At 37.6% G+C, this 16,090-nt stretch overlaps 1 protein-coding gene across 2 annotated transcripts; it reads right to left on the reverse strand.

Moving 5' to 3' along the window:
* Nucleotides 1-713: 713 nt before the first annotated feature.
* Nucleotides 714-15,492, reverse strand: HEMK2 (HemK methyltransferase 2, ETF1 glutamine and histone H4 lysine). 2 transcript variants are annotated; one of them, XM_022571806.2, is made up of 6 exons: nucleotides 15,327-15,492; nucleotides 13,042-13,128; nucleotides 11,156-11,246; nucleotides 7,395-7,478; nucleotides 2,788-2,929; nucleotides 714-1,702 (listed from the first exon to the last, which is right to left on the reverse strand). In XM_022571806.2, the coding sequence occupies exons 1-6, from the start codon at nucleotides 15,458-15,460 to the stop codon at nucleotides 1,596-1,598; spliced, it is 645 nt and encodes a 214-aa protein (XP_022427514.1). In that variant the 5' UTR covers nucleotides 15,461-15,492; the 3' UTR covers nucleotides 714-1,595. The 2 variants fall into 2 exon arrangements, with proteins under 2 accessions (XP_022427514.1, XP_022427699.2); XM_022571991.2 differs by lacking the exon at nucleotides 15,327-15,492 and having other exon boundaries at nucleotides 13,042-15,318.
* Between the last annotated feature and the right edge of the window lie 598 nt (nucleotides 15,493-16,090).

The following is a 16,090-nucleotide window of genomic DNA, read 5'->3' on the forward strand; positions in this document are numbered from 1 at the left end:
AAAGAATGTTGAGAAGTACATTTTAAAAAATACAGTTTTTAGGTCTGGTCAGCAGAATATTCCATGGGTTTATGGTGGGGCTTAGGAATGCATAATCTTCAACTTCCTCAGGTGATTCTGAATGTAGCCAAATTAAAAAATTATAGATTGCTCTCACTCTGGTCCTACACAGTCCTGCTAATTGATTTTGATAAATACAGCTGACCCTTGAACAACACCGGGGTTAGGGCACTGACCCCCCTCACAGTCAAAAATCCACATATAACTCTACAGTCAGCCCTCCATGGCATCCATGGCTTCAACCAACCACTGATTGTGAAATACTGTAGTGTGTCTTTATTGAAAAAGATCTGTGTATAAGTGGGCCCGTACAGTTCAAACCCATGTTGTTCAAGGGTCAACTGTATATTTTAAATGGTGGGGAAGTTACAGAAGAGGTTCCTAAATTTAGTAAAGGTAATTTGACATTTCTTGAAAGATACATGTGGGCTCTTAAAAATGTGATTAATTTGAGTGCTGGGTTTATTTACATACAACTCTCCCAGACCTAAGAAAAAAATGAAAGCAGTCTGCAATATATATGCAAGAAGAAAACAGAAATATATGATAGAGGATAAAAAGTAGGAAAAACGTGACCAAGGAGAAGAATGGAGGAAGAAGCCATTCTAAATAATAGAAAGAGAATGGAGACAATAAGTAAAGGTAAACTTACATTTTAAATAAACGATTGTGTTTAATTACAGAATACACTATGATTGTACAAATGCCAACACAAAAGAATGAAAGTTCCTCTATTCCCACCTGTTATTTACCTTTTGAGAATTTCTTATATACACATACACACAAACTTTCTTTGTTAGTTTTTCAAAAATATACATATAGGTTAGTACTATTTTGCAACTTGATTTTTTTCACTACTCAGTAGTACATCATGAACCTCTTCTGGTTCAGTATATACAGAACTTACTTGTGTTTAATGGCTGGATATGTCACTCATGTTCAGTAACATGAACATACTGTAATTTATTTTACCAATCCCTTTGCTGATGGACATTTAAGTTAACTTCATTGTTTTGCCATTACAAGTAATGCTGAAATGAACATCCTCTTCATATACAAATATACATATATATATATATATATTTTTTTTTTGCGATACGCGGGCCTCTCACTGTTGTAGCCTCGTCCATTGCAGAGCACAGGCTCCGGACGTGCAGGCTCAGAGGCCATGGCTCATGGGCCTAGCCGCTCCGCCGGCATGGGGGATCTTCCCGGACTGGGGCACGAACCCGTGTCCCCTGCATCGGCAGGTGGACTCTCAACCACTGCGCCACCAGGGAAGCCCTACAAATATAATTTATTATATATTCTCCACATATATGTAATATATAAAATTCAAATTATATATATATTATATATATTTACTTGCATTTGTGCAAATATTTCTGTAGGCCTGATTCCTGGGTAAAAGGAAATGCCTTACTCTTCTGCCTTTTTCTATATGACAAATTTCTGACTTTATTTGTTAACTAAGAAATGACTTCTGTTTCAAAATATGCCAAATGCACGCAGCTTTCAGTAGCACACACTGTAGATTAGGACTTGGTGAACTTGAGGACTGAAAGGATTTCTTGGCCTGCTTGCCTGGAAAGTGCAGTGGTCCCTTGTAGACCTTTTGTCTTCATTATTTTCAAAATTTCTTCTAAAACGAAAATTAAAACAAAAGGTAAAATCCAATTAAATCATATGGTGAAGTACATATTATCACTAAACAGTTTAATAAGATGATAAACACACACTATTTACAAATTCTATTTATCTAAGAAAATAGCGTATACCATGTAATTTCTATTGAAGTGAACTTGGACTTCAGACAGATGAGAGCACCTTGGATTTTCAGGGTGTTGCTGAGAATTCTAATCAGACTGAATAACTGCTTTGCAGTGGTAGCCTACTCTGGACTCAACAGAAATGTTAGTTATACTTGCTATTACAGTAAATGATTCATTTTTTAGTTGCTTGGCTCTAATCTCTGCCCTATATCCTCCCTTTTGGATGAAAAATGCCAACGAGGGTGTGTGCAAATCATATACTGACATTGAAAAGTGGTAGTAAATGAAGTAGCTTATTTCTTTAAAGAGTACTGAAAAAAGCAAGACCTTCTCTTTCCAAATAACTAACACTAAAAAGATGAAACCAAGAAACTGGGGTCACAAAAAACAAAAACAAACCCTCAAAACCAAACAAACCGAAAACCCTAGTTAATTATGATGTGATTTGAGGGGCTGAGAATGTAACATATAAGATAATAATCAAACCTGAGATGTACAGAAAAGAGAAGAGAGATTATGGTCGATTTAGTTAACCAAGTAATCTGAAAACCAAGATATAAAAATCCTATCAGGAGATACCTTTCATGATAAAACTTCAGATGAACTAAAGAGTATGCAGCAGAACTGCCAAGACATGAAGACTAGAATATAGAGAGAAAATTCACAGGGTGAACTGAGGGTGAGGTGTTTTAAGAAGATTATATATTCTGTATTTGAATATTAGTTGATAAATTAGGGAAAAAAATCTCCCTCACTCCAAAAAAGACAATACTCTTTAAAATCAGAAAAATCTACCTCTAAAAAATCTCTCTCCTCTTTCAACATGAACGTTATGTCTGTATTATCTGTTGTCAGTGATTATATTCATTAACATTCTGGGTTACTACTGTCTTTGACATAATTAGCCTTGATTTCAGCAAAGTAAGTGGTTAAAAGATAAACTGGTCTGTATTACCTGGATTGTTTTCTTTAATGGCGACTAAATAGAACAATCCTCTAGGTGAAAGGAGCTCTGGAGCCAGTGGAAACAATCTGTCCATGACTTCACGACCATTTCTGCCACCAGCCCAAGCTGCCTCTATCCCGTGACTCCTTACCTGTGACCAATTAGAAAGATTGTTCTGTTTTGACTTAAGTTACATTAAAAAAAACGGAATCTTTTTGACAAGTAACGTTCACCAAACAGGAATGTACTTTTTATTTTACTGCTGATGAGGAGGCAGCAGTAAAGCTGAATCTGAGCCCCATCATTTCCTAGCATGTGTGACCTTGCATAAGCCTGTAATCTTTTTTTTCTTTTGCCCTTGGGATAAATCTTTGTGTGATTAGCAACATAAAGCTAAAGGTCCTAAATATCTGTCACCATTTCACATTTAATTATGGCAGCTGGCACTACAGGAGAAAACTCCCTTACAGAACCCTTCATGTCTCCAAATCTTATACAGATAAGTCTGTAATCTTGATGAATTAGTTTCCTCTCTTACTGTAAAATTAGAAAAACAACAGTTTTATCTGTAAAATTAGGAAAATGGTAAAAAATTATTTTTGTCCTTTAGGAATAAATGAGGAAGTATATTTAAAGTTTGAGAACAGTGCTCTGTGCATAATAATGTGGTTTAATAATAGTTGATACTATTAATACAATGTTTAAATTCTTAATATAGAACAATTAGGAAGAAACTAAAAGGGACAACTTGTATTATAAGAGATCTACTTTGCAGAAACAAAGTTTCAAAATGTCCCACTGTATCTGGCTGTCTTCTAGATTACTGAGAGTACTACAGCCCTTTTTCAGGAACCCATTTATTACATAAAAGTACACTGAAGCATTTTTTCCTACAATGATCTAATTATAGTATGGAAACAAAACCCATGAGTTTATATAGTATTAAAAATCTTTAGATGCTTAACACTGTATATTGTTTCTAAAACTTAAGAATACATCGAGAGATGAATGGATAAAGAAGATGTGGCACATATATACAATGGAATATTACTCAGCTATAAAAAGAAATGAAATTGAGTTATTTGTAGTGAGGTGGATGGACCTAGAGTCTGTCATACAGAGTGAAGTAAGTCAGAAAGAGAAAAATAAATACCGTATGCTAACACATATATATGGAATCTAAAAAAAAAAAAAGTGGTCATGAAGAACCTAGGGTCAGGACAGGAATAAAGATGCAGACCTACTCGAGAATGGAGGACACGGGGAGGGGGACAAAGTGAGAGAGTGGTAGTGTATATATGGACATATATACACTACCAAATGTAAAATAGATAGCTAGTGGGAAGCAGTCACACAGCACAGGGAGATCAGCTAGGTGGTTTGTGACCACCTAGAGGGGTGGGAGGGAGGGTGGGAGGGAGGGAGACACAAGAGGGAAGAGATATGGGGATATATGTATATGTATAACTGACTAACTTTGTTATAAAGCAGAAACTAACACACCATTGTAAAGCAATTATACTCCAATAAAAATGTTAAAAAAAAAAGAATATCTTGATGAAATCACTCAAAAACAACTTAAACCCTAATACAATTATTTTCTTCCTAATCCCTTTAATGGTTTTTGGCCACATTTTAGTTTAAATTATTTACATACAATTATACATTCTGCTTTTATTCATTTATCATGGCATATATTTCCCCATTAAAAATAATTTCTTGGGAATTGCCTGGCGGTCCAGTGGTTAGGGCTCCACACTTCCGCTGCAGGGGGCATAGGTTTGATCCCTGGTTGGGGAACTAAGATCCCGCAAGCCCGTAAAAATGAATTTCTTTATACCTATAACCATATACATGTACAATTAAGAGAAATATGTTCGTATACCTCCTTTAAAAAAAAAAAACTGTGCTTTTCCCTTTTCCTGTTTTGCTTGTCTGCTACCCTCCCATCTTACATACACACACACACGTTTTTCTTTTTTGTCCGTGTTTTACAAAAAAAGGATTATATCTACATTCTTGCCTGTATCTTGCTTTTCTCAACAGTACCATATGGAAATCTCTTCATGTGATCAGGTATAGTTCAATATCCTTTTTAATGGCTGCATAATATTTTATTGTGTTAGAGTATCATTTCTTATTTAGCTATTGATGGGCATTCAGCATGTCCATTTGCTTAATTTTTTGTATCTAATTGAAATTATTCTCATATTTATCATAAGCTCCTCAATATAATTTCCCACATAGTTAATCATACTAGGGAATTTATCAGTTCCTCTGCTTTTTTTGCCATGCCTTTCATCCTGGAGACTTCCCTTTTCTAACATTCCAAGAATTCCCTTTTTCTGGGGCCCATATCTTCCCGTTTCTTGGCTTACTCCCTTATTTTGGTGGAGCCCATTCTCTGGATGTTTCACAGGGTAAAGTTACCCATGGAAAGAGCACATGGTGATGACAGCTTTTGCCAAGCCTGTCCCTTGTCACTTCTGTTTCAGTGTGGACTAGGAGCCCTCTGTGCTGGACCCTGTTTACACGCCCCCAGGGATGCTCAGCCAGGTTTGTCTGCTTGCACTAGAGACCACCCTCCAGGAGGATCTCCTGGCGACAAGCACATTCTCACAGGCCACGGAGGGGAAGTTTTCATCTCTGGAAGGAGTCACGTTCGGTGGTCTGCTGACTGCCTACTACCTGGGCTTTGCTGTGCCTTCCCCTGATCCTTTATAAGTCACAGGTACAAACCAACAGTACCTAACCTCATGTTGAGGGATGTAATAGTAAGTATAGCCACAACTTTTTATATGTACAAACTCCTATTATTTGTATGTCTCCTGGATCTAACCTCTAAGTCTCTTAACTTTTACCTTCATTGTTTCCTTTTTTTATCTTCATGCTCAATGCACTGAAATATTTTCATTTGGTTTCCATACCACTGATTCAGGTCTTGACAGAGACTACATTATCTTTAAATTCATTTCCTAATGTTTTACATAGTAAAACATATTTTCAGGCTCCAGAAAATCTTTGTTGTGCTGTATTTAACCCTGCTCTCCAGCTAATTGCTCAGCTAATGGAAATTATGACACTAGCTCTCTCTGTTGCAACTGTGACAAAGCCCAAGTCATTGCCCACACTCAATTACCTACATAATTACACACACAGCTTAGGAGGAGGAATGTGGGAGAAAGGAAGCCCATTCATCTCACCATGCTCCCAGAATCTCCTCCTCATTCACTAGTCTTCCCAGTAGTCTGTAGACCTGATAAACCATGATTTACTTAACTGTCTCTCTTCTGTTACATATATAAGTTCATATTACTTGTTATCATAAATAAAGGTGCACTAAACATATTTTTATAAATTACAATTTATATTCTATTGTTAATCATTTTCCTAAATTAGATCTCAAAGACTGAGATTATTGGACTAAAACATTTTTGTCACGCTTGATATTTATTTCCATAGTGCTTTTCTAAAGAGTTTTATTAAGCTGCAGGGACTTCCCTGGTGGTGCAGTGATTAAGAATCCTCCTGCCAGTGCAGGGGAGACGGGTTCAATCCCTGGTCCGGGAAGTTCCCACATGCAGAGGAGCAACTAAGCCCGTGCGCCTCAACTACTGAGCCTGCGCTCTAGAGCCTGCAAGCCACAACTACTGATCCCACATGCCACAACTACCGAAGCCCACGTGCCTTGAGCCCTTGCTCTGCAACGAGAAGCCACCACAATGAGAAGCCCGCGCACCACAACAAAGAGTAGCCCCCACTCGCCGCAACTAGAGAAAGCCCGCGCACAGCAACGAAGACCCAATGCAGCCAAAAATAAATAAATAAATAAATTTATATTAAAAAAAAAGTTTTATTAAGCTGCATTTCCCTCAACTGCTGTTCACCTTATGACAATGACTTTCCTTCTCACATGAGTTCATATGTCAGGGGAGCAACAACTTCTCAGTAGTAACAGCAGCAATATAGACCCTTCCCATCTTGGTAAAGGTGAATGTAATATTTATCAGCCTTGCCAGAGAGTGATCATCAAAGAATAAAACAGGTACAATAATTCAGAGGAAAGCTAGCTAGTCCATCACTAAACTTTTGTCTGCTTTGACCATTCTTTCTTTAAACTGGGAAACGGTTACTGCAGTTTTCCTCTTCATCACTGGAAATGCTACAGCGATGCATGTCAGGGTTATAGCTTTTTCCTACCTGAGATGAGCACTGCTTTCCCCCACCCCCACTTCCTGACACCTGTGAAAGGAGGAAAGCTAAGGCTTTCAGAAATAATTCCTATGTGAATTTAAGGTGATTAAAAATATTTTCTTTTTGCAAATTTGTTATTCATGATAAAGGTACACACAGATACATGAATTTAAACACCATGGCTTGATTTGGATGGGATTTTAAAGAATAGATATGGACCACAGTTTGTATTTCCATTAGTTTCAGGTTCCTTTCCTATGTCTACCAATAGTATCCAATTATCCAATAATTGACAATTGCGAGTAAAATGAGAGCAGTCTGTGTTATTAGCGGCTGACTGATGTCATATGATGAAGTATGTTTGACTTTTAGACAGAAAAAAGCTGAAAATATTAGTAATTAAATTTTGTTGTATGTCTTACCTCTTCAGGTGGAGTCACTACATAGGGAGGATTAAACACCAGAAGATCAACTTTTTCCTTCAATCTTGGTAGCAAGCCTTTGACCTAAAAAATGTTCAAAATAGTCAGAATTTTAAGCTGGACCCAGAAATAATAAATAAGTAGATGGATAGATAGATATCCATCTAATCAATCTTTAAATATACTCCCTCATGTTTTTAGAAAAAATGTGTTAGAGAGCCAAATTTAAGACAGAAATGGAGATAAATATCTTTACACTTTCATTCAGATAAAGATTATATGCATTTACCTAAACATAGGGAAAATAAACTATTTATCAGAATGAACACTCTGCTCTTCAAAAGCTCACATGTTTACATTCTGGGCTCACTTTTAGGAGACGGAGGCAAGCTCTCACATATTCTGCATAGATTTGTGCACAACTTTAAAGTTATAGCTGCTAACTTAAACATTTATTTTCTATAACCAAGGGAAATATTTTACAAGATGACAGAAAACATACATGAATGACAAAAATATCAGAAGACAGAATTTTATTTTTCTTTCTACATCTTTAATTACTTGTATATGTATTGGCTAAAACAATTAGATATCAAAGAAACAAAGGACTAAAAATAGTGGGAAGAGACCTGAAAACATCAGTTGTTTGGCATTTTATAAATATTTGAACTGATACAACTTTCTATAGAATAAGAAAAATGTCTCTTTAAAGAAAGTATATTTAGGGCAAAATGTCATTTAAAGCATCCCTCTGATTGAATTAAATAACTAAGTATTTAAAAACTTATGTCTGATGATGTCATCCTATACCTTCACAGGCACAGTAAAGTAAAAATGCTGTATCCGGATGAGTTCTCACCCCTAAAGCCATTTCCTTCAATTATTACTTCACACTGACTCTCACTCATGAATTCCAACCCTGTTACTCTTCAAAGGTAATTTCTTTCTCTACTCATTTAAAAAGAGAACAGATAACTATTTTGCGGAACATAATTCAGGCGTATCTTCTGCAAGTAGAAAGGCGACTAGTTAATCTGCTGTTCTTTCTAGTAATAGCATTGGTGAGGAAGTACATTTGAAATAGCCAAAAGCTTTGTTTTCAATTCCATAAAGAAATTAAGTTTCCCAATTGTAAAAAGAATTCAAAAATGTAATTTTCCAGAAATTCTGAGTAAGGAAATTAGAAAAGAATTTGCTGTGTAATTACTTATGATGGCCCTGAGGTACTATATACTAATAATCATTTCAGTACTGGACTTCAAATAAAGGAACAAATTGATACTAAAAAAATAGAAAATTACGGAGTTAAAAAGAAAATGGATTTAAATGAGAAGTCACTGTGGACTGGATATAAAATCTAATTACAGGCAACCCTCACTCATCCATATCTACCTTTTGAATAGTCTCACAGCACTAGAATAAACCCAAGAATTAAGGAGTAAGCAAAAAAGGCCTCTGACAGCAAGTTTTAAATCCATACGGCAAAAGGTACTCTGTGTGAGAAGCACTTATTCAGAATCCCTTAACTCTTAGTTTAAATACAAGTCTAACTAAATTAATTGTTTGGTATTCTAGCACAAAGCACATGAAAAGAGACAGGAAAGTGCTATCAATGGGTAGCAGTGAAACATGACAACATAAAGCAAGTGAAAAGACAGACAAAGAGGAGAGAAAATAAAAACTCAAAATCACTGCAGGCTATAGCTACTTAATGTAAAGGCAGAAACACCTGAATAAACCTTAGTCATTATCACGTATAGTACAGAATAATAACTGATATTCATATTAATGACCCTGAATCACTAAAAGGTAAAATTATGTTCATTTTGTTTTAAGAATGTAAGGAAATGCATAAGACATATTTGAAAAAGGTTTTTTTCTAAAACTAAAAAAGAAATACAATGAAAGTACTACTTTGTGAACAAACTCAGTTAACCAAAACAATGATTTTCTTTTATATGATAGCTGTGACACCCTATGTCCAGTGTTCTGAATACAAGCAAATGTAAAGAGTTTTGTAATCTGATCACAATACCTATGCTCATACCTATCTCTTCCTACCTTCTTTGCCACAAGTCAACACTCCACATCATGGTCAGCTTTCGTTACTGAAAGAATGGATTCTGACAGCTTTAGAACTGACTACCACCAGTCATGTTATAAAACAGCTGTGAGACCTCTCGACTTTGATTCAGAAGATGTGGGCTTAAATTCTGGATTTATCACTTTATTAGTTATGTGACTTTCAAAAGTGTCCCTTACCTCTGTTAACAAAAATAGATATTCTGAATTTCTTGTATCTCTAAAGTTTTATTGTTCTATCAAAAAAAATATAATACTAATTATGGACACATTAAAGAAACAACTTTAAAAATTTAGGGACTTCCCTGGTGGCACAGTGGTTAAGAATCCGCCTGCCAATGCAGGGGAAATGGGTTTGATCCCTGGTTCCAGGAGGATCCCACATGCCGCAGAGCAACTAAGCCCGCAAGCCACAACTACTGAAACCTGCGTGCTCTAGGGCCCATGTACTGCAACTACTGAAGCTCGCATGCCTAGAGCCCATGCACTGCAACAAGGGAAGCCACTGCAATGAGAAGCCTGTGTACTGCAACAAAGAGTAGCCCCCACTCGCCGCAACTAGAGAAAGCCCGCGCGCAGCAACAAAGACCCAATGCAGCCAAAAATTAATAAATTAATTAAAAAATAAATAAAATAAAAATTTAAAGAGTAAAATCACCACACTGATTATCTTTATTGATAGTCTAATTTTTAATGGCAGTAAAAACTTCTAGTGATATGTACAGAATTTCTTAGATCTTTGGCTTAATTCCTTCTAAACTGCAAAATCATTTGTGAGTTTAAAAAAGAGAAAAGCTCAATACCCTTACCAGTACAAGAATAATACAGGTCAAGAAGCATGGAAAGCATTTTATATTTCTTATGCCCACCTGGTACATACTATTATGATTTTTGCTTATAAAAAGGCATTCACATTTATAACTGAAAAGAAGTTCAGAATCATCCAAATCTTACTAATATAATGTAAAATGTTTTAAAAACTGGAACTGAAAAACATACAATGTGTAACTTAAAATGATGGTTCTGTAGGCGTCCTGCCCAGGACCCATTCTGCCTTTCATCTGATTACATGTCCTTGACTTTCATTGGGGAAACTCTACCTCCCCTCATTCTCAATCCAAGTGGCTTGGATTATCCCAACCGAGCTGCCAGAGTGGGACTATGACTCAGGCTCAAGCCAATCATGTGCATATTCCAATGCCCCTTGAGAGATAGGCGTATGACTAAAGCTGATATAAATGGCACTCATTCTGGGGCTTCTGCTAGAGTAACTGAATAGAAAGTGTTTCTTTCCCTGTGAAGTTGCTGAGAAACAAGATACATACATGCAAGCGTCTTGTTACCATGAAGGGAACGACTGCTGAGGAATACAGCCACAAGAGAGAAGTTTACAGTTAAGAAAAAGATGCCTGTAACATCATTTGAGTTCCTGAAACTGTTCACTCTTTTTATTAAAGCCAGTTTGAGCATTCTTCTGACTGAAAGATACCTGATCTATACAGGCCAAGAGAAAGTTCCCTTGAATTGTGGAAAAGATGGATTATCTCAGTCAAGAATTTACTTTGTTCAGTGGGTTAAAAGTTAATTAATGACTCAAGTTTCTTTGACCTAAATCACCTTGACCTTAACTTACTTGAAAAGAAAATTATTACAGTACTGGACAAGAACTAACAGCTTACCAAATCTGTAATTATTGGTTGAATGTGGACTTTGTTACAGCGTGCTGTCTCCAGGGTACATGCTGCTGCCTCAGGGTTGACATCAGTGCACCTATAAACAGAAAAGAAACCAACTACATCCTGTGTCTACGGACAAAAATTCAAGGAATGTTCTACTCCTTTTACATAAAGTAGATCTATAAAAAAATTGGAATGCTTTAATAATGGTGAATAAAAAAAAGAACTCAGATTTGTTACACTGACGAAAAAGATTGTTATATTGATATAATGTCCAAGAGTAGAAGAATATACTTACATGCACACATATCTGAAGGAATTTATTAAATTATGAATCCAGCAGGAGAATACTATGTAGCTACCAAAAATGAAATTTAAAAGGAAAATGCTCATCATACAATATTAAATGAAAAACATAGGAAATGAAAAAAAAATAAACACAGTTGGACCATGTGTGGTAAAATTTATAGGTGATTTAAAAAAAATTATTTATTTGGTTGTGCCTAGTCTTAGTTGTGGCACGTGGGCTCCTTAGTTGCGGCAGGTGGGTTCCTTAGGTGTGGCATGCAAACTCTTAGTTGCGGCATGCAGGTGGGATCTAGTTCCCTGACCAGGGATTGAACACAGGCTCCCTGCATTGGGAGTGTGTTGTTTTAAACAATGAACCACCAAGGTGATTTTTATTTTCTTCTTTATATTTTCTATATTCTCAAATCTTCTAAAGAGAAATTTTATTAACTTCCAATTTTTTCTGATAATCAACTTATTTATCTGAAATAAGATTCATTTTTTTATTCCAATAATTTAATAGAAAATTAAAATAATAAATAATATGAAAAAAATTGAGAAGATGCTGAGCTGGTGCAGGCCCAGGCCCGCCTAGTACAAAGTTAAGGAGGTAGGGAGGAAGGTGGGGAAGCAGGAGGGAGGCAAACTGCCCTGCACAATGGTGAAGAGGCAGCTCAGAATGTGATGGGTGTTATCAATGGCTGGCTTGACACTTTGGTGCGTACAATGTACTAAAAAAAAACAAAGGGAATTCCAAATCCTTCTAAACCAGCTGGTGAGGGAAGAGGGCAGGACAAGGATGGGGATGAGGGAACCAATGTAGGCCTTCTGAAGGCCTCTGAGGGGAGGGGCTGGAATGTACTGTGTGGTTAGCAATGAGGTGGGAATGGATGGAAAAGGGCCGAAGTGAACTGTACCATGCAATGAAGGGATGGAAGAAAGACCCACAACTTGGCCAGCAAAGCTGGGGCAAAGGTCTGGGAAGGGGAGGAAGAGAGAGAGGGACTGGGTCCCAGTAGCCTGGGTGCAGTGGTTAAGAATCCACCTGCCAATGCAGGGGACACGGGTTCGACCCCTGGTCCAGGAAGATCCCACATGCCGCGTAGCAACTAAGCCCATGCACCGCAACTACTGAGCCTGCTCTCTAGAGCCTGCAAGCCACAACTACTGAGCCTGCATGCCACAACTACTGAAGCCCACACGCCTACAGCCTGTGCTCTGCAACAAGAGAAGCCACTGCAATGAGAAGCCCGCGCACCGCAATGAAGAGTAGCCCCCACTCGCCACAACTAGAGAAAGCCCACGCGCAGCAATGAAGACCCAATGCAGCCAAAACTAAATAAATAAAATTTTAAAAAAAGATTCAAATTTAGAGATGACCTAAAATTATTATGCTTCTTATATAATTATGCAGTATGATGGAATGGTTTTGAACACGCAATTATAACTTTTAGGGAAGCATAAGTTGCATCTGAGTACTTACTACGCTTAAATAGACACTATCAGATACATATTATTTACTTACAAAAATGATTTCATTCAAGCAGTTATATCCACAGTGAATCTCTTAGACCAAGATGTGGATGAATTTGTATACTTACATGTACAAAGCTTGAGGACCTATCATAGAGGCTAGGAATGCAGATACCACTCCAGACCCTGACCCTACTTCAAGGCATATTTCCACTCTAAAAAAACAAAATAAAACAAGTATTAGTAGTGGTATTAAAATACACAACTCGGGGGGCTTCCCTGGTGGTGCAGTGGTTGAGAGTCCGCCTGCCGATGCAGGGTACACGGGTTCGTGCCCCGGCCCGGGAAGATCCCACATGCTGCGGAGCGGCTAGGCCCGTGAGCCATGGCCGCTGAGCCTGTGCGTCCGGAGCCTGTGCTGCGCAACGGGAGAGGCCACAACAGTGAGAGGCCCGCGTACCAGGAAAAAAATAAAAAAATACACATCTCGGAAAATAACTCATGCTACTTTTATGTCTGTTTCTCCAGCATCATCCCTCACCTACAAATATATGGAAATATAAAAGAAATTTATAAATAAGCTAATTTCCGACAACCACTTTGTGCTTAATACTGCATAGTTCAAAACTGTTTGGGGGTATGTAATTTAAGTCTGTAAAATAGTAATATAACAGGTAGCTTTCAATTAATTTCTATAAAACATTACATAAACCATGGAATGTTAATTTAGGTTGGAAATATTAATATGGAAGACATCAGCCCTTCACACAAGGAGCTTCTAGTTTGGTATTTCCTAAAATGATAGGACACTATTACAATATTTATTTATGAAAAACATTTTCTCTGTCACTTTGAAGTAATTCATAAGTCCATCAGCATATCCCAGGGAAAGAAAAGTTCCCCCATTCTACTGATAATAGATGTAGAGCAGCAAAGAAATTCCATATTTGTACAGCTCTACACTGAATTGGGAAAATATCTGAGTATCTGATCTTAGAATATTAATAATACTCCTAAGAATGCTATTGAATATAATAAATTCTTGATTCTACTGCATTTGTCCTTCCCTATAATCATATATATACATCAAAGGCACGAATTATCCCCATTACAGAAATAGGTTTGATGGGATATAGGGGCCTCTCTAGCACCTAACTTTCCAAACAAATATTCAAAAACAACAAACTCCAGGGGTTTCTCATTTTTGGAACCATTTCTACACATCTGACAAGCCTTTACTGTGCTGTAGGAAGGTCTGTTGAATCTTACCAGGCGGCTTCTACTTGAAAATAACTATTGTGGCCTCATAAATAATTAAAACTCCAAGACCAGAAATACCCAAGACTTTAAAACAAAATCAGTTCCTTTTACAGCACACTTTGCAAGGCACTTTGTGCTTGTAAATCTTTCTGTGATATCTTGATAGTAATAGACAAGTTATAAAACAGTACTGTTCCATTCTATATTCCAGTAAATCCAAAAGTTCCATCGTTCACAATGAAAAACTAGTTTAATAATAGTTGGGGCATTTTACACGTGGAAAAATCTGACCAAGAGGGATAAATAAACACAATATGGATCTTTGAAGCCTGACAACTCTTTGTTTCATCCTGAGAAAACCCATTTCAACTCCTGATCTTTACATAAATCTAACTATCCAAATTTCCTTCATTTAAAAAATGACAATGTAAGTATTCACTCTTTTTATATTATTAATTTAAAACTTATGTGAGCACTTCAACAAATCAATTTTAATACTTATTAGGAGCTAGGGTATATTCTATAGGCAGCTAGCTGCATGTAACTTTAAATTTTTTACAGTTAAATGAAAAATTCAGTACTAGTCACATCTCAAGTGCTCAGTAGTCACATGGGGCTAATGGCTGTTGCTAGATAGCTGAGTATGCTATTCAGTGGGTTTAAATACACTCCCCTACTCCAATATTTTACAACCTCATTTCCTTTTTGTGCCCTTCCATTGCTAGAGGATGCTTTTATGTACTGAGTAAATTAATGCCATGCGACACTGATATCTACTAAAAGTTGTAATATTAAGACGCAGCGTTTTCAGAATGTTTTGCTTTTGAACGTGTTATAATATCGCTACTCTCAGGGGCTTAGGGTCCTCAGTTAACAGCTGATAGGAAAAGATACATCCCGGCGTGGTGACGAAACATAGAGCCCCTGAAACCAAAACACCACCTTGGCAACTGCGGACAGATCCCCGATAAACTGACTACGCGTATCCACGGAAAAAATCCTCAGTTACGGTGTCCTGGTGTCAACTGTCGCCAAGTGGACCGACACCGCCTCCTCTCGGGGACGGCGGCGACAGCCCTTGCCTTGATCGCCCGCGGCCGCCTCTCCAGGACTCCCGAGCCCTCTCCCGCGGGGACCCTCGCCCTCCTCGCACCCCGTGAGTTCGGCTGCCGCCGCCTCGAGCGCGTCCAGCAGCAGAAATGTGTCCTCCGCGGGCTCGTACACGTCGCTGAAGGAGCCACGGCCCACATGCCTGTGCAATGGCGTAGGGAAACAAGGCGCCGCCATCTTTCGCTCCTCCGGCCCACGCTTATGCGCAATGCGCATGCGTACGTGCAAGGGCGCAGGCCCAGCAGTGGGGGCGGGGCACCGGGGGGCGGAGAGTCACCTCGCTTACAGGTTGTCAGCAGATGCACCTGGAATGTCTAATTAGACGGTTATATAATCTGCAGCTACTAACATTTACTTTCTTCTTTAGAGTATTAAAATTTGTTTTATTTTGTGGACTAGCACCGGATAGAGGCAGCCTCTATTGTTTTTGATTAAGGGGAATGTTTTCTCTCTCTATTCTACACTTAGAAGTTTCCTTCTATTCCTAGTTGGCAAAGATTTGAAAAAATACATAATGTAATGGTTACTAAATTTAACCTTTTGTTTTTCTTTTACATCCATTGAACTTTCAACGTTGAGCCTTAAGATTAAGATTTGTTTTCCTTATTTCATTTTTTAGTAGTGCAATATAGTACAGAAATTGCCTTTCTTATGTTGAATCATGAATGCTCTCTTTTTATAAACCTCACTCGAGCAAAACGATGCATTTTTCTTTTATTTAATACACTGTTAAATTTGTAATGCTAATGATCTAGCTCTGTTTTGTATCAGGGTTATGCTTCCTTAGAACATCGTTTCTGGAGCATT

Source organism: Delphinapterus leucas, chromosome 4 (assembly GCF_059928025.1).
Source record: "Delphinapterus leucas isolate spDelLeu-1000000601 "Yukka" chromosome 4, BTC_Dleu_Yukka2, whole genome shotgun sequence".
NCBI classification, from domain to species: Eukaryota; Metazoa; Chordata; class Mammalia; order Artiodactyla; family Monodontidae; genus Delphinapterus; species Delphinapterus leucas.

Coding starts and splice junctions, on each gene's coding strand:
- HEMK2 (XM_022571991.2), bottom strand. CDS start 13,271: ATGTGGGATCTTCCCGGGCCGGGGCACGAACCCGTGTACCCTGCATCG. Junction 7,479..11,155: donor AACCAATAATTACAGATTTG/GTAAGCTGTTAG, acceptor AACATTTTTTAG/GTCAAAGGCTTGCTACCAAG. Junction 1,703..2,787: donor CATTAAAGAAAACAATCCAG/GTAATACAGACC, acceptor TTTTCGTTTTAG/AAGAAATTTTGAAAATAATG.